The 23366-nt window shown below is 34.5% G+C and overlaps 1 protein-coding gene across 9 annotated transcripts in view; it reads right to left on the bottom strand.

The window, feature by feature from the left end:
• The window catches only part of CCSER1 (coiled-coil serine rich protein 1), a 1107668-nt gene that overhangs the window by 213965 nt on the left and 870337 nt on the right, over positions 1–23366 (bottom strand). Inside the window, exon 11 of one of the 9 annotated variants that reach the window (XM_032459747.1) lies at positions 8372–8417. The exons of the other annotated variants lie outside the window; for them this stretch is intronic. Coding sequence (XP_032315638.1) covers positions 8372–8417 — 46 coding nt within the window. The remainder of the gene's footprint in view (positions 1–8371; positions 8418–23366) is intronic. 9 annotated transcript variants of the gene reach the window in all.

Genomic DNA, 23366 nt, shown 5'->3' with positions numbered 1-23366 from the left:
CCAGCACCTTGTGAGCGCTGATAGATATGTATTAATATGTAGAAGAATCATAAAGTAACATATAAACATGTACAGGGAAAAATTTACTCCTTTAATAATTGGATGCTAGTTTAATCATGGAAAATTTCCAAAGTTCTAAAAGAGTATTCTGATTATTCCTAATTCCTAAAGATAGTAACCTAATTCATTTACTTTTAGCTCACCATCTATTTAAAAGAAAATGTGAAAGCAAGATCATAATCCTTTCATTCTGTATTATAGTATTAGCCCACAATATTCTTTGCGTATTAAGTTGAGTACTTCAATTTCCAATCTTTAAATGTCGTTGTATTAGAATAATTTTGGTAAGAGAGGACTGTAACAACATGACAATACATACAGTCACTGAGGTACAGAAATATGGATTAGTAAATGATTACTGGATTGGATTTTAATAGTATTGGTTCCTGTCTCTCTGTTTCATATTGCATGCACAGTTTCTGCTTCATCATTAACTTTAAATATTTATTATAAAACTATTGACTTAAAAAACACAAAAAGAAATACCTACAAAATGTCAATTATAGAGGTAGGAGGCATAAGCTATAAAAATATTGTGAATATGATTGCTATAGACTGAATATTTATATTCCCTAAAAATCCATATGTTGAAACCTAATCTTTAATGAGATGATATTTAGAGGGGAAGCCTTAGGGAGGCAAAGCCCTGATGACTGGGGTTAGTGCCCTTATAAAAGGCATACCAGAGAGCACCCTCAACTCTACTGCCAGATGAGTACACAGTGATAAACCATTGTGAACCAGGAAGTGGGCTCTCATCAGACACCAAATTTGCTAGCTCCTTAATCTTGGACTTTCCAGTTTCCAGAATTGTAAGAAATAAACGTTTGTTTAAGCCACCCAATCTATGGTATTTTTGGTAGAAAAGCTGGAACAGACTAAGGAGATAATCATTTTGGTAATTCCTTAGTAGTAACAAAATTTAATCTAACTTGAGTTTCACAAATTTAAAACATGTCATAAATCATATAGGAATATAGAGCAGATCTTTCTATATGTAATTTTTAAAGGAAAGTTTATTTTTAGTTCCAGTTATTCCATTTCCAATGCTATATATTTCTTCCTTTAACATTTCTTATGGTGGAAGTATACTGGCAATGATTTTTCTCAGCATTTGTTTTTCTGAAGTCTTTATTTCACCTTCATTTTTTTGGAAGGTGAAAAAAAAATTTTAAATAAAATAAATAAATAAACTGACTATAGAATTCTGTGTTGCCAGTTTGCTTTTCCCTTTCAAAACTTTAAAGATGTCACTTTATTGTCTCCTAGCTTACAGGGTTCTTGGTGAGAATTCCACTGTAATTGTCATTTATTCCTCTGTATGTAATGTATATTATTTTCCTTCTTTGGCTACCTTCAGACTTTGTCTTTGATTTTTAAACAGTTTGAATAGGCTATGCCTAGTTAACTTTTTTTTTTGTTGCTGTTGTTGTTTTTAATTCTCCTTTGTTTGGTGCTCTTTAAGCTCTTGGATCTCTAATTTGGTGTGTGCCATTAATTATAGAACATTGTGGCCATTGTTTCTCAGTTCTTTCTTCTATACTGTTCTGTTTTTCCCACTGAGATTTCAAATGCACATGAGTTAGACCACTTGATATTTTTCCACAGCTTTGAATTTTTTTTTTTCCTTCTTGCCACTTTTTTTCCTACTGTGTTTCAGTTTGGGTAATTTATATTGACCTATCTTCAAATTCATTGATTTTTTTTTCCCTTGGCTACGTTGAGTCTATACATAAGACCATCACAGACATTCTTCACCTGCTATTGAGATTTTAATATCTAGCATTTCTATTGGATTCATTCTTGTAACTCCATCTCTCTGCTGAAATTGCACACACATCTGTCCTTCCATATTGTCAAACTTTTCCATTTAACATACTAATTATGGTTATTTTAATTCCCCTTTCTGATATTTCCAACATTTGCATAATATCTGAATCTGATTCTGTTGATTCTTTTGTCAGTAGGCAGTGTGTTGTTTTTTCTTGCTTTTCCATGTGCCTTCAAATTTTTGTTGAAAGCCAGATATATTGCATAGGACATTAGAGACTTGGGTAAATAAATTTTATGTTTGGAAATGGGCATACCTTTCCTTCTGCTAAGGCTTTAGTAGGGACAACTGGGTCAACCAAGTACAGTTAAACTGAGTTCATTACTGTTGCTATGGTTACCCACAGCCTTCAATTTTCTCTAATGATACTGAGTGCTTAGGGTAGGAACTGGTTTGCCAAGAATTTTTCTAAACATATGCTCCACCTTTAGTCTCTAGTTTGCACTGGGCCTCAGAGAGGGTTTCTTTCCACACTCCTGTAACATTCCCAGCCACATTCTATTATTTAACAACTCACTGCTTGTTAGTCTGTGTTAAGGAGAGTGGGGCCTTCTCTGCTCCTCTGATTGAAACTAAATCTTAGGAAGGCACTGTGTCCCAGGGTCTCACAGATGTGGCCCTCTCAGTATTTGTCACCTCCAGCTATAGTTCTGAGCCCTTCATGTATTCTTGTCCCTGTCCCAGAAATAAAAGATGTTTTTCTGCTCCCTTCTCCCAGCTGCAATGGGTTTTCACCAGTGTGGTTTGCTTTCCCCCTGTATTTGAAGCTTTTGTTCTGTATGGACAATTGGGAAGAAGCATCTGGGTGGAGTTTTGTGCTTTTCCTGGAGTAGCTGCAGTTCCCTTCTTTAGACCTTTAGTTCAAGAGACACTTTCTCAGGAATCTTGCCAATGTTTTTATGTGAACATCTAATGAAGCCTGTAGAGAAGAGCCTATAAGTGGGTATAAATTCTTATGTTTATATTCTCTTGCTAGCGTACATTTACCCCTCACCAATTTGTTGACCAAATTGGTGAGGGGTAAATGGATTCTGTTAGGATTCTGTTATCTGATGGTGCCTGCTCCATATGGTCTCTCCTTGCAAGGTGCCTGTCTTTACTTCTATCTTAGGTTGACTGCCCTTGTGACTTTAGTTCTCTGATGATTCAAGAAAAGTTGTGAATTTCTATTTTCTCCAAGTGATTTATTGTTATTGTAAGGATAGGAACAATGCTCTTTTCAGCTTTCTACATCCCAAGCTGAAACTATAACATCTACATACAGTTTTACATTCATCACCTAAATAAATTTAATAGTGTAGAATGATAATTGCAATGATCTATACATCAAAGGAAATGCCTTTTTCTTTCTTTTTATCATAACTGAGCATGGGTTTTTACCTTTCAGCAGTTCAAAATTGTAAGCTCAATTAAATGTAAAACCACTATTCTCGTCTTAAAAGAAAGAAGATATTTAGCATTTTCCTTGCAAATCATAGGATTATAACATACATTACATTTTTCTTTTGTACCTTTTCCACCTTTGAACAATCTATTTTATTAGCTTGTCTTCTATTAGTGGTATACTGATAATTTCATCATGCCATTTAAGGTTTTTCCTTGGTGTTATCTTTCTGACTGAAACTTCTTTTCTGAAGAATGGAGCTTCCTCAATTCCCAATATACATGTGTATTTAACTGTGAACTTATAGACGTAATATATTTGTCTTTGTTCCCTAAGAATACAGAGCTAGATATGCATTCCTTTACTCGTGTAAGGTTTATAGGAACCCTACCAGACATGTCTTTGAAAGGTGTATTTCAAAAATACTAATAGGAAAAATTCTGTTAGTTACCACTACTCTTGAGGGTTCTTCCTTTATTGCTTTTAAGCATAGCAACGAAAGAAGAAAACAAGTAAAGCAGAAGTTACATCTAAAATAGGATGATAACTGATGCAAAGATACTGTGTGGGAAAACGGAGATAGAAAAGAAAGGGGAATGACAACAAATAAACTGAAAAACCAAGAGGAAAAGGAAATAAATCAGAAGGTACAATAAAAACACTACTTTGAAAAGTTTGTTCTTATGAAGCTAGCTCAGTATCTTAAAATCATTCATTTTGACTTTGAGATTAATATTATAAATAAATACTTTGCTCTCCTGCCTTTCTTAATTTGTTTTACATCACTTGCTGATTAAATCAGTTTGGAATTTAAAAATTGCTCTTTAGCTCTAAAAAGGAAAAAATAACTTGTATGAAAATTAGGGGAGGTAAATTAAAGCAAATGAGAGGGAGAAATACTTTGGAAAACTGATAGTATACAAATTGATAAATTGAATCAAAAGTGGTAACTATTTCTTGGATATTTTTATATTTTCAAGGATTGTTTGAAGTACAATGTGTAAAATCCTATGGAAATATTTAATCTTTTAATCACAGGTATCAAAAATTATTTTCCTTTACTTTTATGATAATTCTTCAACTAGTTAGTAAACAACAAAAGCATATGCTTTTATGTTTATGCCCTCCCTTTTAAATATGTAACTTCAATTCTATTTGTGTTATAAAGGAAAATGCTGTCTGGTTCTGAATAGTAAGGTGGTATTATTATCATGTGTAGTCATTTGAGTTAGATTGACATTCAACTATCTGGAGAATGACAGCTAAATTAGGTAACTACCATTGAATAGACTACTTATAAATATTTGATGCTCTTTTCTTTCATAAACTGGGAAACAACAGGCCAATGTTGTGAAATATGAAAACAAAGTATTTAATTATTTTAGCCAAATCATTTTTGACCTGTTTAATGTATTTTGAAATTTGATATTCACAATTTTTATATTTATGGTTTATTAAATCTTAGAATTAGTTTATTACATTTTAGAATATTCTTTTGAAAAAGATAACAAGATGTGTCTATTAAAAATATATGGCTTTGTAATTTGGAACTCTTAAAGTAGTTACTATAATCACAAAATGGAAAACCTAATAACCATTTTAAAATCAGTTCTTTTATTCTGAATTGTAAGGATAACATTATATGGGTCAAATCTTTGCAAAAAATTTATCCAAATATTATAGACCTCAGTGTACACAAATTTAGAATTGGTCTTTACCAGAATATGATACAGCTTCACTCACTAAAATTGATTATAACTTTTAAAACATAAATCACTAGGAAATTAAGTCAATATCATTTGAATAGATGATGTTCCTTTTAAGCATTTGATAATAAAAATGTACTATAAGCATTGAAAAAACTTTTCAAGACTCTTTCTTCTTCAAGTTAGTTAATCTTACTGCGAGAGCATCTCTCTGAAAGTGAAAAATACTACGACTATATTTTTCCAGTTTTACTGTAATCAATTATTAGCAACATATAAAGGCATATTTGAGTGAGTCTGTTAATGAAAAGGCACACTACATTTCATGAGATGGAGATGTGAATCCTCTCATTGTAAATTTATAGCCTTTCCAATTACCTCATCATCTAAGCAACTCCTCCCTATTGCTGGATTCTACTTTGGGGTATGACCAAATAAAATTGTTAAACTGGCTATATCTTCAAAATAGTTACAATGACAGTCATAAAACAAGAAAGTCCTTAATATTGAATACAAAAAACATAAATAAAAGTTTAGTTAATTGTAACCCCAAGAAAGTACTAGTCACTGGTTCTGACATAGTCAAAAACATAAATACTAGAATCAGGAACCAAATGTAAGATACCTACATAGGTACTGATTTTAGGAAGCAGGGTAGGAATGAAGACATTTAATATGAATATTCTGATGTTCCTGTGTAGAATAAAACATTTACTCTTTCAACTCTTTTCCAGCTTTAATAAGCACCACAATTACAAATATGTAAGGAATCTCTACTGATAGGTAAGTCAGAGATTCGAAGACTTGTACTTGACCAAAGGGAAATGTGATAATCAGTATTCCAAGTTTCTGTCTTATAAGCTTACTATTTCAAAGTCCACATGCTTAGTAAGGTAATACCCATTTTATGGTTTTATCCATGGAGGCATAGGAAACATTTCAATTTTAGATACTTAGGCTTAGGGAAAGCATCAATCATTTTATTTTATTTTATTTTGGTTTTTGTCAGATTAGCTCTCATTTAACCAGAAATAATGATCTGAAATCTCAAATATCTGGTATTATTTTTATATTATACATTTTGATTTTATAAAAGTGAGAAATAAGTTTAGTCCAAATTGAAGACTGTACTTCCATAATCTTTATATTCCCACTCATGATTACAGGGCATGAATAATGAATTTGCATTCCCAAAAGTTTCTAGTAACAATATCTTCTCTATCTCCATAACAATAGATATTTCTTTATCTTCAAGGCAATATCACTTATAAGCACAACAGTGATTTTTTTACTTTAAAAAGAAGCAAATTAAAAAAAAATTCACATCTCATTGGAGTTCTTGCTATAGTTGTCAATTTTTATCAATTAATACTATAACTGAGCAGGACCCTATGGGCCTTTTCCAGGACAGAACCCTCCCCCTATGTCCTCTGCCTGCCTCTTGTCTGTAGAAAAGCTGTAGTCTGCCAGGCCTCTCCTGAGTCACAAAAGCCTGACTCAAGAATTAATGATTGAAAAGGTGTGAACATGTAGTGACAAAAACAGCAGTTGGATCAGGAGAACTGGTGAGAATTTAAACAGTAAGTCAGCCATATGGCAGTCACAGAATCTTTAATTCCTCCCTGAAGGACACAGATAACAGTGCCTGATGCACATTCCTAAGTTGTTTTACAGATGCTAAGCCCCCCACCAAATGGAAGAAGTTAACTACATGATGACCATGAACATGTACCGCCTAGACCTCCTGGAGCCTGAGGATTGACACTGTTAACCCCTATGACACCACCCTGCTACCTCACCATCAGCCAATCAGAGAATTGTGCAGGAGGTGATCACACACCCTGTGACTACCTCCTTCATCTTGCCTTTAAAAATGCTTCCCTGAAAGCTATCAGGGAGTTCAGGTCTTTTGAAAATTAGCTGCCCCAAACTCCTTGTCTGATACCTTACAATAAAGTCTGTACTTTTCATCACAACCTGGTGTGAATATATTTGCTTTACTGTGTACAGGGTGAATAAACCCAAGTTTAGTTTGGTAACAGTACTGCATTGATACCTACATAAGAAATCATGCTTTCAGTATATTTTAGAAAGTTAGATGATAAAGAAATAAGTAAAAAGAAATAATAGCAAGGGATAATCAACTGAGACCAGCTGGTGATTATTTACCTTTAGAGAAATATTTAATATATTTAAATCCCATTCTCTATTCACCTTAGCGGTTCTTTCTTCATACAACTTCGTAAGAATCCAAACCTTCAACATTCTTTCATGAAAAAGAAAAGTGCATTTTTTTTTCTTTAGGTAGCTTTATAATGGTACAAAGTGCTGCAGGTTTTTTGTTTTTTTTTTCTTTGTAATCGATTCATATATCCTTCTCAGTGAATGTCATCAAATCATACATTTCTTTTGCCAATAGTGAAGAAAAATATTATGCAAACAGGACTGTACCTTTGAATCATCTTTAACACCATATTAAGATGAATCTATCTGGCATTTATTGCTAGGCACAACAATTAGAATCATGTGGTGTATTGCTATAGCAGTCTATAATGGAGGTAAACAACCATGATTTTCTGATGGATGCTAGCGTTGGAAAAGAGAAAAGATATGGATGGAAATGGGCAATGACAACAGCTCATTCTCAAAGTCTGATGGCACTTTGGAGATTCTACATATTAAATTTACATCTCTCATTGACAAAAAGTTCATGCTAAATCAGATAAGCTGTTACAGAAATCTGAGCTGAAAAGCAAATATCTGACTCTCTGCAAGGTGCATATATTTATAATACAGCTGAGCAAGGTTGTAAAATCCAGGATTTTTATCTAAAAATTTACAGATTATTTTCAAATTTTCTAAATATGATAACCTAGAAATAAACTAAGGTGGCTAAAAAGTCAAGTTTGCTTTAAATTCGCTAGAAGGAGGATTTCTTTTAATGGATTTTTCCTTTTCAAGGAAAGAGGTCTCATTAGCTGTGACTAAATCAGAGCTGTATATGATACATGAGATCTTTGAACAAATCTATAGAAGAAGTTAGGGTTTAAGAAAGCTTACTGATTCAGTTAACATGGAAAGTACAAGTACAGTTGCTAAATGACAATGAACTTAAGAGCCACTTCTATCCTTGCCCCAGACTTTGAGCCATTCTTGAAGCCTTGACACACTTGGCCACATTGCAGTGCAGTTTTCTTAAATGGGCTGGATAATGACAAACAGATAAGGAAGAGGCCAAGGGAACCGTCTACTACAAACACATTATAGGTAATATACAACACTGGGAATTGCATATTGACCTGAGGGCATTTGGTCCCAATCAGCATGCCATGCTACAGCACAGAAAACATAGTCATGTTTACAACACAGAGCTGAATTTAAAAGACTCACATAATTGCCTGCGAGAAGGTACAGGAGCACTTCCATAAGCTGTGCCCTGTAAACAAAACACATTTTTTTTTTTTTTTCGGAGCAACTGATCATCAGTAACAGTAGAAAATGGTGGAGAAATGAATAAAGAAAAGAAATACAAAATCAAGATGGCTTAAGAGGCTTTTATTAAATAAGGAAATAAGGCTTTTAGAGTCATTGCATTTGGCACACATATATTAAAATCATACTGGTAGGAAATTAAGAAAAAAATATGTAGTACACTAAAATAAGAAAGTAAAATAAAAATTACAGTGAAAGATGGGATCATTAAATTTGACAGGGAGTTTCGTGAAAAGTAGAACATACATGATATTTATTAAGTGTCCTTAAAAAGTAGGTTCCCTTGCACCAATTCCTTGGCTGATGCGAACATTTTTCAGTCTTAAACTAAGCAGTGTACTAGTATTTGCTCCATTCTTTTCCTACCTCAAACACTATATATAAAAAATGACCTCAATAAAAGGGCTCTAATCTGTACATCAATAAAAGTTAATCACTGAAAAACGGCTTAGTCAAATGGAGAGAAAAAGTTACTACATAAAAATATTAATTGTGTATGATAGACATCAAAGTTACAACAACCTTGCTACATCCTTCCAGTTGACAAGTCTGTACAAACACATATTGCAATTCAAATTGTATAGTTTCATGCCTGGCAATGATTTCTGTCACAAAACCATTATAATATACTCAAAGAGAACTTTTCAAATATTAGGTAAATATAGGTCTCTGTGAAAATCAATAGTTCATTATAAATATAATAACTTACAAATGACAAGAATATTTGAAAATGATTAATATTTATTGAACACTTATTCTGAAGCCCCTATTTTTAGCATTTGAAAAGCATTATCTCATTTAGTTCCTACAACAGTCCCTGAAATAGTTAAATTTTTTTTACCTTTATTATTATTCCTATGTCTTCTGATGAGGAAACTTTCAGAATTAAGTAACTTAGATTTAGTTTAGAATCAGTTAAGAAATTATCCAGGTATTTAAGGCTAGTTAAGTATTTAAAATGGAGGACCTACAAAATAATCCTTGTTGTGGCATGTAATGAATTTTTCTTCTAATGAGAATAGCAAATGCTAGTATTATGGCCTTGGTTCCTTTAAAGGTACATCAAAGAGGGGGCTATCTGTCTACATGCTTGCATTGAGGGATGACAAATAAGGCATGCAGGTCCAATACTTCAATTTACTTCATCTAAGGATATGTTTGTATCTCTGAATTTACCTATTTTCTTACGGTCTGTTGGGATTTTCCTGGGGTAGGTTTAAATAAATTTTGCCCTGGATGGAGATTTGTGAGTAAATTTGATCAAAGGACTGCAATCTTCACTTAGCAGAAAGCACAGTACTCCAGAAACTTGCTCTAGAGCTCAATCATAATTACTTACAGCAAAAATTCATCATTTGTGAGAAATTTATTGTGCTTTTGTCCTTTATCTTTTAGAGTTTTTAATGAGTTGTCAAGTTCATATGTACCTTTCATTATAGTATCATACAGACTAGTCTCATTGTTCTAAAAATCCTCTATTCTCTGTGTAATCATCCTTCCCTCCCCCAACCCTTAGCAACCACTGATCTTTTCACTGTCTCATAGTTTTACTTTTTCCAGAGTGTCACATGGTTGGAATCACACAGAATTTAGTCTTTTCAAATTTGCTTCTTTCACTTAGTAATATGTATTTAATTTTCCTCCATGTCTTTTCATAGCTTGATTGCTCATTTCTTTTTAGCACTGAATAATACTCCATTGTCTGGATGTACCAAGGTTCACCTACTGAAGAGTACCTTGGTTGCATCTACGTTTTGGAAATTATAAATAAAGGTAGTATAAACATCCATGTGCAGGTTTTAATGTGACATAAGTTTTCAACTCAGGTAAATACCAAGGAGGTCAATGCTGGATTGCACAATACAATTATGTTTTATGTAGTTCTTTAAGAAACTGCCAAAATGCCTTCCAAAGTGGCTGTATCTCAATAGAATCTTTTACAATTAAAAATTCTATCATATATCAGCATAAAGACCAAATATGGACAAATTTATTATTTTTAACAAAATACCAAACCCAATATAGTACATTTCCAAAGTCTTTATTTATTAGATCTAGGCTAATATTAGGCTTTATAAAGAAATATAGGTGTATCAGTTAAGAACAAAGGAGAAAAAAATTACAAATTTAAAATTTTATTTTTCAAGTAATACTTGGGTTGGGGTAACAAATAATCAGATTATTATCATAGGAAAACTAAGCATTATTAGAAAAAGTGCCTGTACATAGGAAAACTGCTTAGAATAAACAACTGAGAACTAGTTAAAAGAAAATACTTAGGGAGTCATAATGACTAAGCCTCCATTATCCAGTTTACCCACATCATTTTCTTTCTAACCCATTTCCTTTCTAAAAGTTGATTAAAAATTCCATCTATAATTTGAAAATATGAATTGAAGCAACACTTACAGATAATTAAATGTAATAATACAGCCAAATCAAAGTAATGAGTTTATTCATCCAACACTTGGTAAATAAAAAAACCAGTGTTCAATTTAATTGCAGGAGCTTAGAAAATCTCACAGAGAACTACTTCATCTCTAACTTATTTTTCACAGACGGTATAGTTCATGGATATCACTATTTTTTTTTTTTACAGTGGTTTACAGCACCGTGTATGCTTATTTCGTATTAGAAAAGCCAGATGATCTGAGCACATATTATCCCTGTATGATAATAATGTGTTTCTCATTCCCACAAACAAGAGAGAGAGAGAGAAATAGTAAAATGAATTTCCATCATTACAAAGCAAAATGTAGGGCAGTGACAGGCCTAGAACTGAGTCCTTTGGCTCCCAGAAGTCAGGAGCTTACTTACCCCTAGCTAAGCTCTGATTAAGGTGAGTATGAGGACGAAGGCTTATACTTAGAGGCTGTTCTGTGAATCATGTGTATATGATTTTCATTATAAACCATCTTAGTTGTAAGTCAAGACTTGAAATAAGCACAAGATTTGGAACAAGGAAAAAAGCTGAAAACCCGAAATCCATAAAAGGCAATAAATGACTTAAAAATCACACACACACACACACATACACACACACACAGTGATGAAGCCCCTTAATATCTTCTTATTTTCTGGAAGCATTTAACAAATACAGATTGTAGGTGTAGTCCAGAGATCAAAGGAATACATAATTTGATTAGGGTGAGATCCAACACCATTTCTACCTGAGAAAAATGTTAAAAATAGTATCTCAACTATGATTCAATAAGAATACAGAACTTACTAGCTCCAGGCACACACACCAAACAGCAAAACAGTGCTAGAGATGGAATTGAAATTTGAATATAAGAAAATTCTTAAATAACCCTTTATCCAAAAGCCTTGGGCCAAGTGTTTTTCAGTATTCAGAATTATTCAGAATATGCAAAATAATACCCCTAGCTAAGTCTAAGGCTGGCATAATCAAAGACATTAATATTTCTGTAGTAAAAATATGATAACCTCACTGTGACTTTAAAAAAATTATAAACAGCTTCTTGTCAATTTAGATCAGGCCAGATTTGATTACCAAATAAGTCATAGAAAGACTAGATTTTCAGGGGCTTTTGCTTTTTTTTTTTTTTTTTTAATTTCAGAACTGCAGATAAGAAATTTAAAGAGCTATAAAATTATTTTAAACATAATTAGAATCCAAGGGGGCATGACATTTTTAGAAAATTATCATTTTAACTGCCTTATCTTAGGTTCTCATACAGTTAAAGTTCCCTTGATAATGAAATCACTTAAGAAACAATTGTTTAAGAAAATAGACTTAAGACTTGCATATACAGAAGAATGCTCAACTTCTAGAACGATCATGAACAAAAGGAAAATTTGACCTTGGTCCCATAACAGTACATACATGTGGAGAACAGTAGGATTTAGGTAATATAGCCATTTAAGATGTCATGAAATAATGTGATTTTAAATTAAGACAAGATATTTATGATAAATACATCAATATTTTTATATTCCTTCATGCTTTTTGGTAGTTTCTATTTTATCTTTTAAGAGTCATGTTTCAACTTTATATATACCACTCAGAACTATCTTTCATGACTAATTAACAGACATGAGTTAATAAGTCAGGAAGTATGTAGATTGTAAAATGCTTGGAGATTCTCTGAAATCAGAAACTACTCAGATATGTGAATTTTAGTTACCTAAATTAAGCAAGAAACAACTTTACTAGTTTTGTGCTTCCTTAGACATTTATTTTAACCTTTCATTAAATCACCCAAGTTGAACATATTAAAATACTATCTCTTTTAAAATCCCTCTTGTATCATAGACCCATCCAAGGCATGCCCTTGATCCAAGGGCACACACAACCTTGGATGACCTACTGAGTTATTTGTTCATTAATCAACCGAGGCAGTATACAGAACTTGCAAGGCACAAGTGCCTTTAAATAGACTGCACTTTTTGTACCTAGCATGTTACCTTTATGTGACAAAAATAGTGACTGTTAGAGCAGGCAGATAGCTAGATATGAGCAGAGAAAGGGGGACACAGGCCAAATGGCAGGAACTGGGCAAAAAAGGAGAGGGGCACGGGGCCAAATGCAGGAAACCACACATCATGCAAACAACAGGGGTCCCTGGGCAGACAAAGAAAAGCAGAAAACTCTGGACTGATAAGAAATCACACATTTTGGGGGTGACAACTGCCATCAAGGCCTACAAAAAAAAGGTGGGAAAAGGCAGGAATCTCTAGTGCCTGAATGTAACCTTTTACTCACTATGCCCTCATTTCAATAAAATTAGACTTGCAGATGAGAAGTAACCATCATGGACCGACGCCATGACACTTCTAGTCCAGACTAAATAAGGACATAAATCCTTCCTTCCTTTGGGAAGGTGGAGCTGGGATGAAAATCAGGGAATATGACCCCAAACCCTTCCCTCCGCAATGAATATTCCGCCCATTTATTTTTGTACCCTATGTAACCAACTTGCCAAAGAAACTCAGGGCAGCCACTCATCTGAGCCTGCCCGCTCTCCCCTTGAGAGTGTTGTATCCATCCCTTAATAAATCCCCACTTTCTTAACCTCTGCATCCTGTCTCTGAATTCTTCCTGCGAGGAGACAAGAACCTAATCACCAGCAACAGTAATCGTAAGACTGAATACCTACTGGTAGCATTTTATACCTTATTTCAAGAATAATTCTTTTGCCATGTTTTAAATTTGAAGGTAGTGCAGTAGAGCTGAGACAATATAGTAAGTAGAAATTGGTGTTAGATCTCTTAACTACCATAAAGGGAAAAAAGAAATAATTTTTTAAATAAATAAAAGGAAAAAATAATAGAGATTTGTGAGATACCTTTCCTTTATGTTCTCAACAACCTGGTAGAAACTCGGAGATAATAACCTATAAGGTAATGATGAATCACATCCTTATAGCTTCCAAATAATGCTGGTAGAGCTAAGGCATTTACAGTTTTATTAAGAAAATAATCACAATAAAACTGCACTGAGAAAATTAAACTGGAATAAAATTAAACTGGAATGCCCTTTTTTTTTTAATCTATCTCTAACATTGTCTCTTTACCATAGTTATACACAGTATAATAAATTTAACATATATATTTTAACAAATATTTGCAGTTTAAATTTTGTTATCGTTAATTTTAAACACTACTAGTTTTATGAGGCATTTAATTGAAGTATGTGAAAAATATGTTTTCTTACATGTGCTTAGCTTTAAATTCTTTTTTTAAATTGATTCTCCTGAGAGTTACTCTTCTGCAGTTTTCAATAACACATCTCCTGCTAGTACTTCAGTAAGAAACACAGTAGGTGGGTATGAACTCTAACTGCACACTGAGACGATGAAATGCAGTCACCCACAAGGAAAACACAAATTCCTCTGCATGCTTTATATCATTTTAACTTATAATAGTAATCACAACTTACTGTATTTCCTGGGGATTTCCCAAGGCACAGCCAAAGGCAATCAGTTCCTCCCAGCTAGTCATAAATGTCCTGTGTTTCTTTCATTGCTTAAATATTGCCCTAAGCCCTTTTCTTTTATTATATGCCTTTGAATTGGAGTGAACCATTTCCCAAAAGACACATCAAGAAGAAGGTTGACATTTGCAAAAATAAGAAGCAGCATGTACTGTGTGTTAATATGAGGGCCTGAAAGATTTGACATGCGTTCCTCTAATTATTTTAGATCCTCTTTCTGGCAGTGTGTTCCTTTATTATCAATACAAATTAAAATCTTTTCAATGTCAGTACTCTACACACTACAGAAGTAGGGAAATAAGTTAATATTGAGAACACTCCATTAAAGATTTGTTTTTGTCGAGGTAGAGTTAAATGTTCTCTTTAAACTTATTGTTTTCTCATTTAACACAGGTGTACCAATTACGATAAACTATAAGTTTTTAATTCTTATTTTATTGAAGTGTAGTCGATTTACAATGGTAGTTTCAGGTGTACAGCAAAGCAATTCAGTTATACATATACATATATATATATATTTGCTTCAGATTCTTTACCATTGCAGCTCATTACAAGAAATGAAATATAGCTCCCTGTGCTATACAGTAGGTCCTTGTTGTTTATCAATTTAATATATAATAATGTGTATCTGTTATTCCTAAATTCCTAATCTATCTCTCCCCTTCCTTTCCCCAATAAACTATATGCTTTTAACAGGAAAAAAAAAACACAACAGATTAAAGGATCAAAAAAAACTAATGAAAAACAGATTCATTTAAGAGATTAATCACCTAAGAGATTAATTTAATCATTCTAAAACACACACCTGACAAATACAAACACTCATCAAAAACCTTCAGTGCTTATCCAATGATGGCAGAATTCAAAAAAAACCTTTGCTTAACTCTCAGGTTTGCTATGAGCTTATGTTCACCTCCTCCTTTATAACTACTCATCCTTTTCCCAAATAACATTCAGACTGGTTGTTAAATAAAATAGAAAGTTGATTGTGGGCTGCACAGAGGAAGGAGATAAATCTGTAGTTTGTCTTGAATGTCTAAATGCAAACTATACCTAAGTAAGTTTGTAAATTGACAGTATAGTAACATTCCAAGTACGAGCATGCAAAATATTCAGAGGCATAAGAGAAATGTGGACCTGAAAGTAAAATGATCCATAAGTAGTATGGAAGATATTGTATCATAGCACAATTTTACAGCCAAAGAATATAGCCTTCCTTAGGCTACAACATGTAATAAAATACATTAAATCAATGCCTTCTGATTGGGCAAAATCAAGACCAGTTATCAGCTCCTGGAGAAAGTCTATAAACCAAGAATCGTGTTTCTTAAAAAGCAATTTGAATATTGATCTTTTTCCTATGAATTTACTCATTTCTCCCAAATTTTCCAGTGTTTTCAAGACTTTCGAAAACACTCAACTTGGTTTGCTCATCCTTTTCACTTGCCTATTTTATTGGTTCACCTAATTTTTAACTAGTTCACTTAATAACAATAATATTTAAAATAACAATTACAACTAAAATAAACAGGTTTAGGGGCAAACAACTCATGGTCAGAAGTAAGCTGACCAAGAGGAGAGATACCCATCAGCATCAGCATCACAGTTTTCCAGAGGGAATGTGACATTTGAACTAATTCAGTGAGCAGGTAAGTGGTGTTCTCCTATGACTGGAATGATCACCCAAATGTTGAATTATGTCCAATAATCATTTTAAGGCAGAAAGTCTGATGGGAGCACATGCTAACAGAACAATTCATTTTCTGCTACTTACATGATAATCTTCAATTATCTGCAAAATTCTCATTCATAGTACCTCACATCCTTGTGTTAGTAAATTAATGACAATCTTGTATATATCAATATACAGAAGTTAATAATTATCTACTAAAGCATAGTTTATTCAATAGTTGAATTTTCCATTCAATTGTTTCTATACTCAATAATATATTCAACAGATAATGGTTTACTTTTAGTGAAAAAGTTCTGAACTAATCACAATTCCAAAAGAGTTATTTCAAAGACCAATAACAGGGAAAAAGCAAGATGGCGGAGTAGGACACTTGTAGCTCACCCTCTCCCACAAATACACCAAAACTCACAACTACGGACCCACTCAGCCAACCAGAGCACCTGCTGAACTCCGACAGAACATCACCCTCTTCAAAAGACAAAGATGCCAAAAATCTGGTAGAAAAAAGGAAAAAAGAAGGAAGGAAAAGCAAAACAGTGTGGATCGATCCCACGGGGAGGGAGTGGCAAAGGAGGACTGGCACCCGTTCGCTGGGTCTCCCCTCTCCAACAGAGAGGGCAGTGGGACGGAGGGGGAGCCTCTGAGGCTCAGATCTGCCCCAAGCACCCCTTGACCAACAGAACTGAGTTAAACAAGCACAAAGGGTCCCCGCAACACCCAGCCCAAGATGCGAGCCAGCAGCTGGGGCCGGGGCAGGCAGCCGGAGCCAGGAGGAGGACTGGGGCGGCTGCACTGAAGCAGCCCCGGGGGACTGCAGGGAGCTGCATGCCGTGGCTGGGAGGGGATACGGAGCAGAACAACCTCAGTCCCCCATAAATTGTGAAAAAAGCAAAGCAACACGGCTGGTGTGCCCTGGAGGGAGGGGCGTCATAGCCTTTGTCTCCTCAGACCTGCGCCACCATTACTGGCACTTCTCGTGAGAAGAGAGGCAGGGCTCAGCCACAGCCGCCATATCCTCCTGTGCACAGTGCTGGGGCGGGGGTGGGGCCTAGACCTGAATCCGCACCTGGGGGCTCCACAACCTCCCAGGCAGGACTGAGACTTGTTTACAGCCGGAGGCAGATAGGATCTTTCTACCCTGGCACCTCAGAGAACTCACGCCACCAAGACAAATAAGGAGCTGAGATTTGGCACAGAGCAGAGGCGGGGCCGTTCTGCAGTCATCCCCGAGCCCGCCTTCCGAACGCTGACCTGAGGCGGAGCGGGCAGCTGCACAGAGCAGTGGAGCGACCAATGCCAGGAAGGAGCAGGCGGCAACCTGCTGGCAGGAACGCAGCACCTGACTACAGTGCTGGGAGAGGGCACGATCTGCCTACTTGCCTCCCCCAGTGCAGCATCTGACTGCGGCATGGGAGGGGGAGGGGGAGTGACCCGCCCACCCACCGGATAAGAGCTCAGCACCTGACCCATTGTTGGGAGGGGGCGTGATCTGCTAGCTGACAGCCACTGGGAGCAGTACAGAAGAGGGCACCAACAGAGGGCCTCTGGAAACAGCAAGCTGAGTTCAGGAAACAGGCTGAAGACACAAAGACCTCTCGATAAAATCATTAAGAGCACACCGTCTCCAGGAGAACTAGATAACTGATACGCCTTAAGCCACAGTGCCAGAGAGATATGAGCAATATGAAGAAGCAGAGGAACCGCTCCCAATTAAAAGATCAAGAGAAGTCCCCTGAAAACACGATCAAGGAAATAGACATTGATGACCTACTAGATCAAGATTTCAAAAAAGGAGTGATCAAAGTACTGAAGGAACTAAAAGAAATAGTGTTGAGAGATATAAAATATGTCAAAAATGAAATAGAAGCTATAAAGAAGAACCAAGGAGAATTAATAAACTCATTTGCTGAGATGAGATCTGACCTAAAGGCTGTACAAAGCAGGCTAGATAATACAGAGGAACGAATAAGTGACCTAGAAGACAGGACAACAGAAAGCACCCAATCAGAACAGCTGAAAGAAAAACAAATAAAAAACAATGAAAACAATATAAGGGAGCTATGGGATAATATAAAGCATGCCAATCTACGCATAATAGGGGTTCCAGAAGGGGAAGAAAGAACAAAGGGGATTGAAAAGGTATTTGAAGAAATCATGACTGAAAACTTCCCAAACCTAAAGGAATCAGATATCCAAGTACAGGAGGCTCAGAGGGTCCCAAACAGGAAGAACCCAAATAGACCCACACCAAGACATTATAATCAAGATGGCCAGAGTCAAGGATAAAGAAATGATCCTAAAGGCAGCAAGAGAAAAACAAAGAGTGAGTTCCAAGGGAACCCCCATAAGGCTCTCAGCTGATTTCTCTACACAAACACTACAGGCCAGAAGGGAGTGGCAAGATATATTCAAAGTCCTGAATGAAAAAAAGATGCAGCCTAGGATACTCTACCCAGCAGGGCTATCCTTTAGAATAGAAGGAGAGATAAAGAACTTCACAGACAAGCAAAAACTAAGAGTTTAGCAACACTAAACCCATGCTAAAAGAAATATTGACAGGTCTACTCTAAATAGAAAAGAAGCAGGATGCTACAAAAATGAGAAACCCATAACTGGAAAGGAGATAATGGCCATGAGTTACAAAAAGAATAAACACAAAATTGTAAAAGAAGACATCTAAATCATTAAGAGTGGGAGAGGGAAGCAAGGAAAGCCATTGTGGAAAACAGTATGGAGATTCCTCAGAAGACTAGGAATAGATTTACCATATGACCCAGGAATCCCACTCCTGGGCATAAATCCAGAAGGAACCCTACTTCAAAATGATACCTGCACCCCAATGTTCATAGCAGCACTATTTACAATAGCCAAGACATAGAAACAGCTTAAATGTCCATCAACAGATGACTGGATAAAGAAGTGGTGGTATATTTATACGATGGAATACTATTCAGCCATAAAAACTGACAACATAATACCATTTGCAGCAACATGGATGTTCTTGGAGAATGTCATTCTAAGTGAAGTAAGCCAGAAAGAGAAAGAAAAATACCATATGAGATTGCTCATATGAGGAATCTAAAAAACAAAACCAAACAAAGCATAAATACAAAACAGAAACACACTCATAGACATAGAATACAAACTTGTGGTTGCCAAGGGGGTGGGGGGTGGGAAGGGACAGACTGGGGTTTTAAAATGCAGAATAGATAAACATGATTATACTGTATAGCACAGGGAAATATAAACAAGATCTTGTGGTAGCTCATAGCAAAAAAAAAAAAAATGTGACAATGAATATATATATGTTCATATATAACTGAAAATTTGTGCTCTACATTAGAATTTGACAGATTGTAAAATGACTATTACTCAATAAAAAATGTTTAAAAAAAAAAAAGAAAGACCAATAACAGATTTTAGTATTTGGTAGATAAAATTAATCTGTCATTTCTCTCATGGGTGAAAAGTTGAAGTCAGTAGCTACTGAAAATTCTACTGAGATCTCTAAGAAAATGTCATTAATTTACACTGACATTTCTTTCTTATGGGTCCTCAAATAAAACATAACTCTCAACTTTTAGATTGTGTTTTTTTTCAGTCAACATGGTCTAGTAAGATTGAAATCAAGAAATATCAGTTCACATGCTATGATAGCTAATTTTGACTTAAGTCATTTTAGCCAAGGAACAGAAAGAAATGTAGAAAAAGAATGTTAGAAATATACAGATATCTATATGCATTCAAATATATTATATTCTCTTTATAGTATTTCATTAAAACGTTTCAGGAATAAAATAATAAAACTGTGGGTAACATTTAAATTCTCAAAAAAAAAAAAAAAAGATAGCAGCACTTTTTCCTTATAGCTCTCTGTTAATAAAAAATAACGTGTGCTCTCCTGGAAGATATTCTATAAATGCAATACAAATGTGCTTTAGGAAAATTACCAGGCACTCTCTTGCTTGCCCTTCATTAGTTTTTCATCCTGGTGGTGTGTTAAAATCAGTAGGGAGCATATTTATGGTTTGGTACATGGTTATGTAATTGTTTCCCTGTTTCCCCAATTTACTCACTTTAAAAAAAATAGAAACATACTTTATATTGGAGACAGGCAATATTCCTGTGAAATGGATTGAGTTGGGTCCAGCTGTCCTCTTATTTTGACACTCAGCACAGATTTTTAAATAATGTATCATCATGTCTATATATATCGTACACATATTAAGGTTTTTTTTTTTTTTAGAAGACTTTCTCTCTCGAAACTCCTAATATGGAATCACAATTTTTCCAGTATTTATTTGTTCTAAAAACATTATTCAATTTTAATAGTCATTATCATTTTTCTATCCCACTCTGTTTTTCAAACTAAAATACCCCAAGTTTTCTACTTTCCTTCTATAGATATTAGTTTTCAAATCTTCTAGTGCCTAATATTTAGCACCATTTTGACATATACCAAATGACATCTTGGCTTATAAAGTAGAAAAGTAGAAGAAAAGTTAGACAGCTAAGGGGCTCTGTCAGAGATGTGCACCAGGATAATAACTATCAAAGTGGGGGTCAGTTATGTTACAGAACTCAGTGCCCCTTGAAATATTTTGCATTCTGTCGCTCACTATGTAATATAACTTTCAAGTGGTATCTATTTAGGAAAACCAATAATTTTAGATTTTACTGTTGGCAGATAAAGCAAAATGAATAAATCTTAATTTTAAAATTTGGCAGTAGGCTATCAAAATTTAAGTGCAGAATATTATAATTAAAATTAACCTCCTCTGGCCTGTTACAAGTAGAAAATGCAAGTACCTTAATCTAATACAAGTCATATTTCAAGAAAATAAGCATTCTAAAATAGTCACTGTCAGAGTGCTCAAATTATTGAAGCAAATCTCTGAATTTTGGGCATTTGATTGCCTTTTGTCTAGAATATACTTGAGTAAGCACTAAGTGTCACTCTCTTTCGCTCTCTCTGTCTGAACACACACACATGTAGTTGTCATGTATGTGTGTACATTGCATATCCCAGGTATTTTCAAATACGTCACCTCACCTGTTTCTTAAAATACCTTCATGAGCTAGGTAATATTATCCCCATTTAACAGATGACAATGTAAAGGCCCAGAGTGCAGAAATGACTTGCAGAAGGCCTAAGTGTCAATAATTACTAGAGCAAGTGAGTTTGAAGTTAAGGGATTCAGGTTGTGCTAAGCTGAGCTAAACTGAGAAATTAAGCACCTCTTTTTTTTTTTTTTTTTTTCCATGTAATAAGAGCCTCAAGCTTGAATCACAGGGATTGAAATTTAATAATCATATGTTATATAATACTGAGTTAGATTAGAAATGTTTTTGAAAGTTTTCTCTTACAGTACTGTCCAGTTCAGGCAAAGTAAGAAAATCAGAAGTATGACTAGAAATTCATAAAAATAATACAAATAAAAATAAGTAAGAATAGATTATTTTCCAAATAAAATAAAGAGCTTTCCAATTTTTTAAATTTTAAAAATTAATTGGAATTTAGGTCATTTGGAGAGAATGAAATACAAATGCATTAGGTTATATTAATTAGAACTATGAATTTATACCTACAAGGAGGAAAGTTCTAACAGATATAATCCCTTCCTATTTTGTAGTCAGGCCACATTCATTCATTCACTCAACATACATTCATTGAGTAGCTACAATGTGCAGGCAGTTTCTAAATATCAGTAATGTGTTCAATTATGGGCCCCTCACTTAAAAAGAAAATTATGCCATCATGCCTTGCATGCCTACCAAGTGCCAGATATTTGCATGCCTAACACAAATTACTGTTATTTTAGTAATGATAATAGTGAACATTATTGAAACCTTATTTTGTGCTAAACGTATTAAGAGCATCAGTTATTTAAAACTCACAAAAACCTTACTCAGTGGATGTATTTTTATCCCCATTTTTTAAGAAGTAAACTAAGACACATACATTACATAATTTGCTCAAGGTTTCAGAGCCAGTAAACTCTAAGCTAAGATTTCAACTCAAGATAGCATCACGGCTGAAGTTTTTACCTACTACACTGTACCTACTGTTTGTGATCACTTATAAGCACTTTCTATACATCATTTATTTTAATCCTCTGAGATTTTCACAATCTTTACAATAATCCCCAAGGCATATCTTATCTTTATTTTACAATGTAGGAAACTGAAGTTTGTGGAAGAGGTTAAACAACTTGTCTAAAGTCATACATATCTGCTCAGTTCTCAAATTTACCAAGCAGAACGACATCTGGGCACTTTTTAGCCCTATGTTATTCAGGGTTAGGTTAAACATATCTTTGGAGTACCAGCAAAATGAAGGTACAAAGAAATGGGCATATGTATTTAATGAATTGTATATTTGCTGTTAATGATTTTAAAAGATCAGCAATTATTAATGAAGGGAAAAATACCTAGAATTTAATTGGATTCCTTTCTTATTGTCGGTTTATTATTATTTTCATTTGAATTATGTATGTTGGGGAGATGAAGTGGACTGTGATAAATCACTAAATTTTCAGTGCTCAGAGCTTCTAAGAATCTTACTCCTACTCTGAAGATCTCATTTTATATTCGTAAAAATTTCATGAAGTAGCATTATTTGTGGCAGAAGGGAAGCTGAGAAAATTAAATAACTTTTTCAAGTCCACAAGGCTAGTAAGTAGCCAGTATGGAATGTAAACAAAAGGCATTATGACTCTAAAATCCAAGTTCTTTCCAAGATACCATACTGACAACGAGTCTAGTGAAAAGAAAGTTACTAGGATAATAAGATTTGAAGTCATATCATAAGAGAAGCAGTTAAAAGAAATAAATGGATTATCCTGGAGAAGTGAAAACTCAGGGGACTAAAAAAATGACTTCCAATATATTGTCACATGTAAAACAGATATAAAAATTGCATTATGCCAGTGAGGCAGGATGAACACAAAAGGATGGAAGGAAGAAAGACAGATTTTGAATTAACCTAAGAACTGTTTTGACAGTCAAAGCTAATACCAGGGACATTTGGACTGGGTGGAGACTGGATAACTATGTTGGTGTGACAGAAAAACTGTACAAGCACTAATGGTAGGGAGCAAGGTAGCTAGAAGACTGGTATGACTATATTCTGGAATCATCTGGAAAATTACCAAAAAAAAAAAAATCTTATGCCTGGGTAGAACTTCCAACAATTGTGATTTAATTGGTATGGGGTGTGACCTAGGCATGGGAATTTTTTTTTT

This window comes from Camelus ferus, chromosome 2, assembly GCF_009834535.1.
Source record: "Camelus ferus isolate YT-003-E chromosome 2, BCGSAC_Cfer_1.0, whole genome shotgun sequence".
NCBI classification, from domain to species: Eukaryota; Metazoa; Chordata; class Mammalia; order Artiodactyla; family Camelidae; genus Camelus; species Camelus ferus.
Note: the sequence above shows the minus strand (reverse complement) of the source record. Positions and strands in the feature narration are given on the sequence as shown.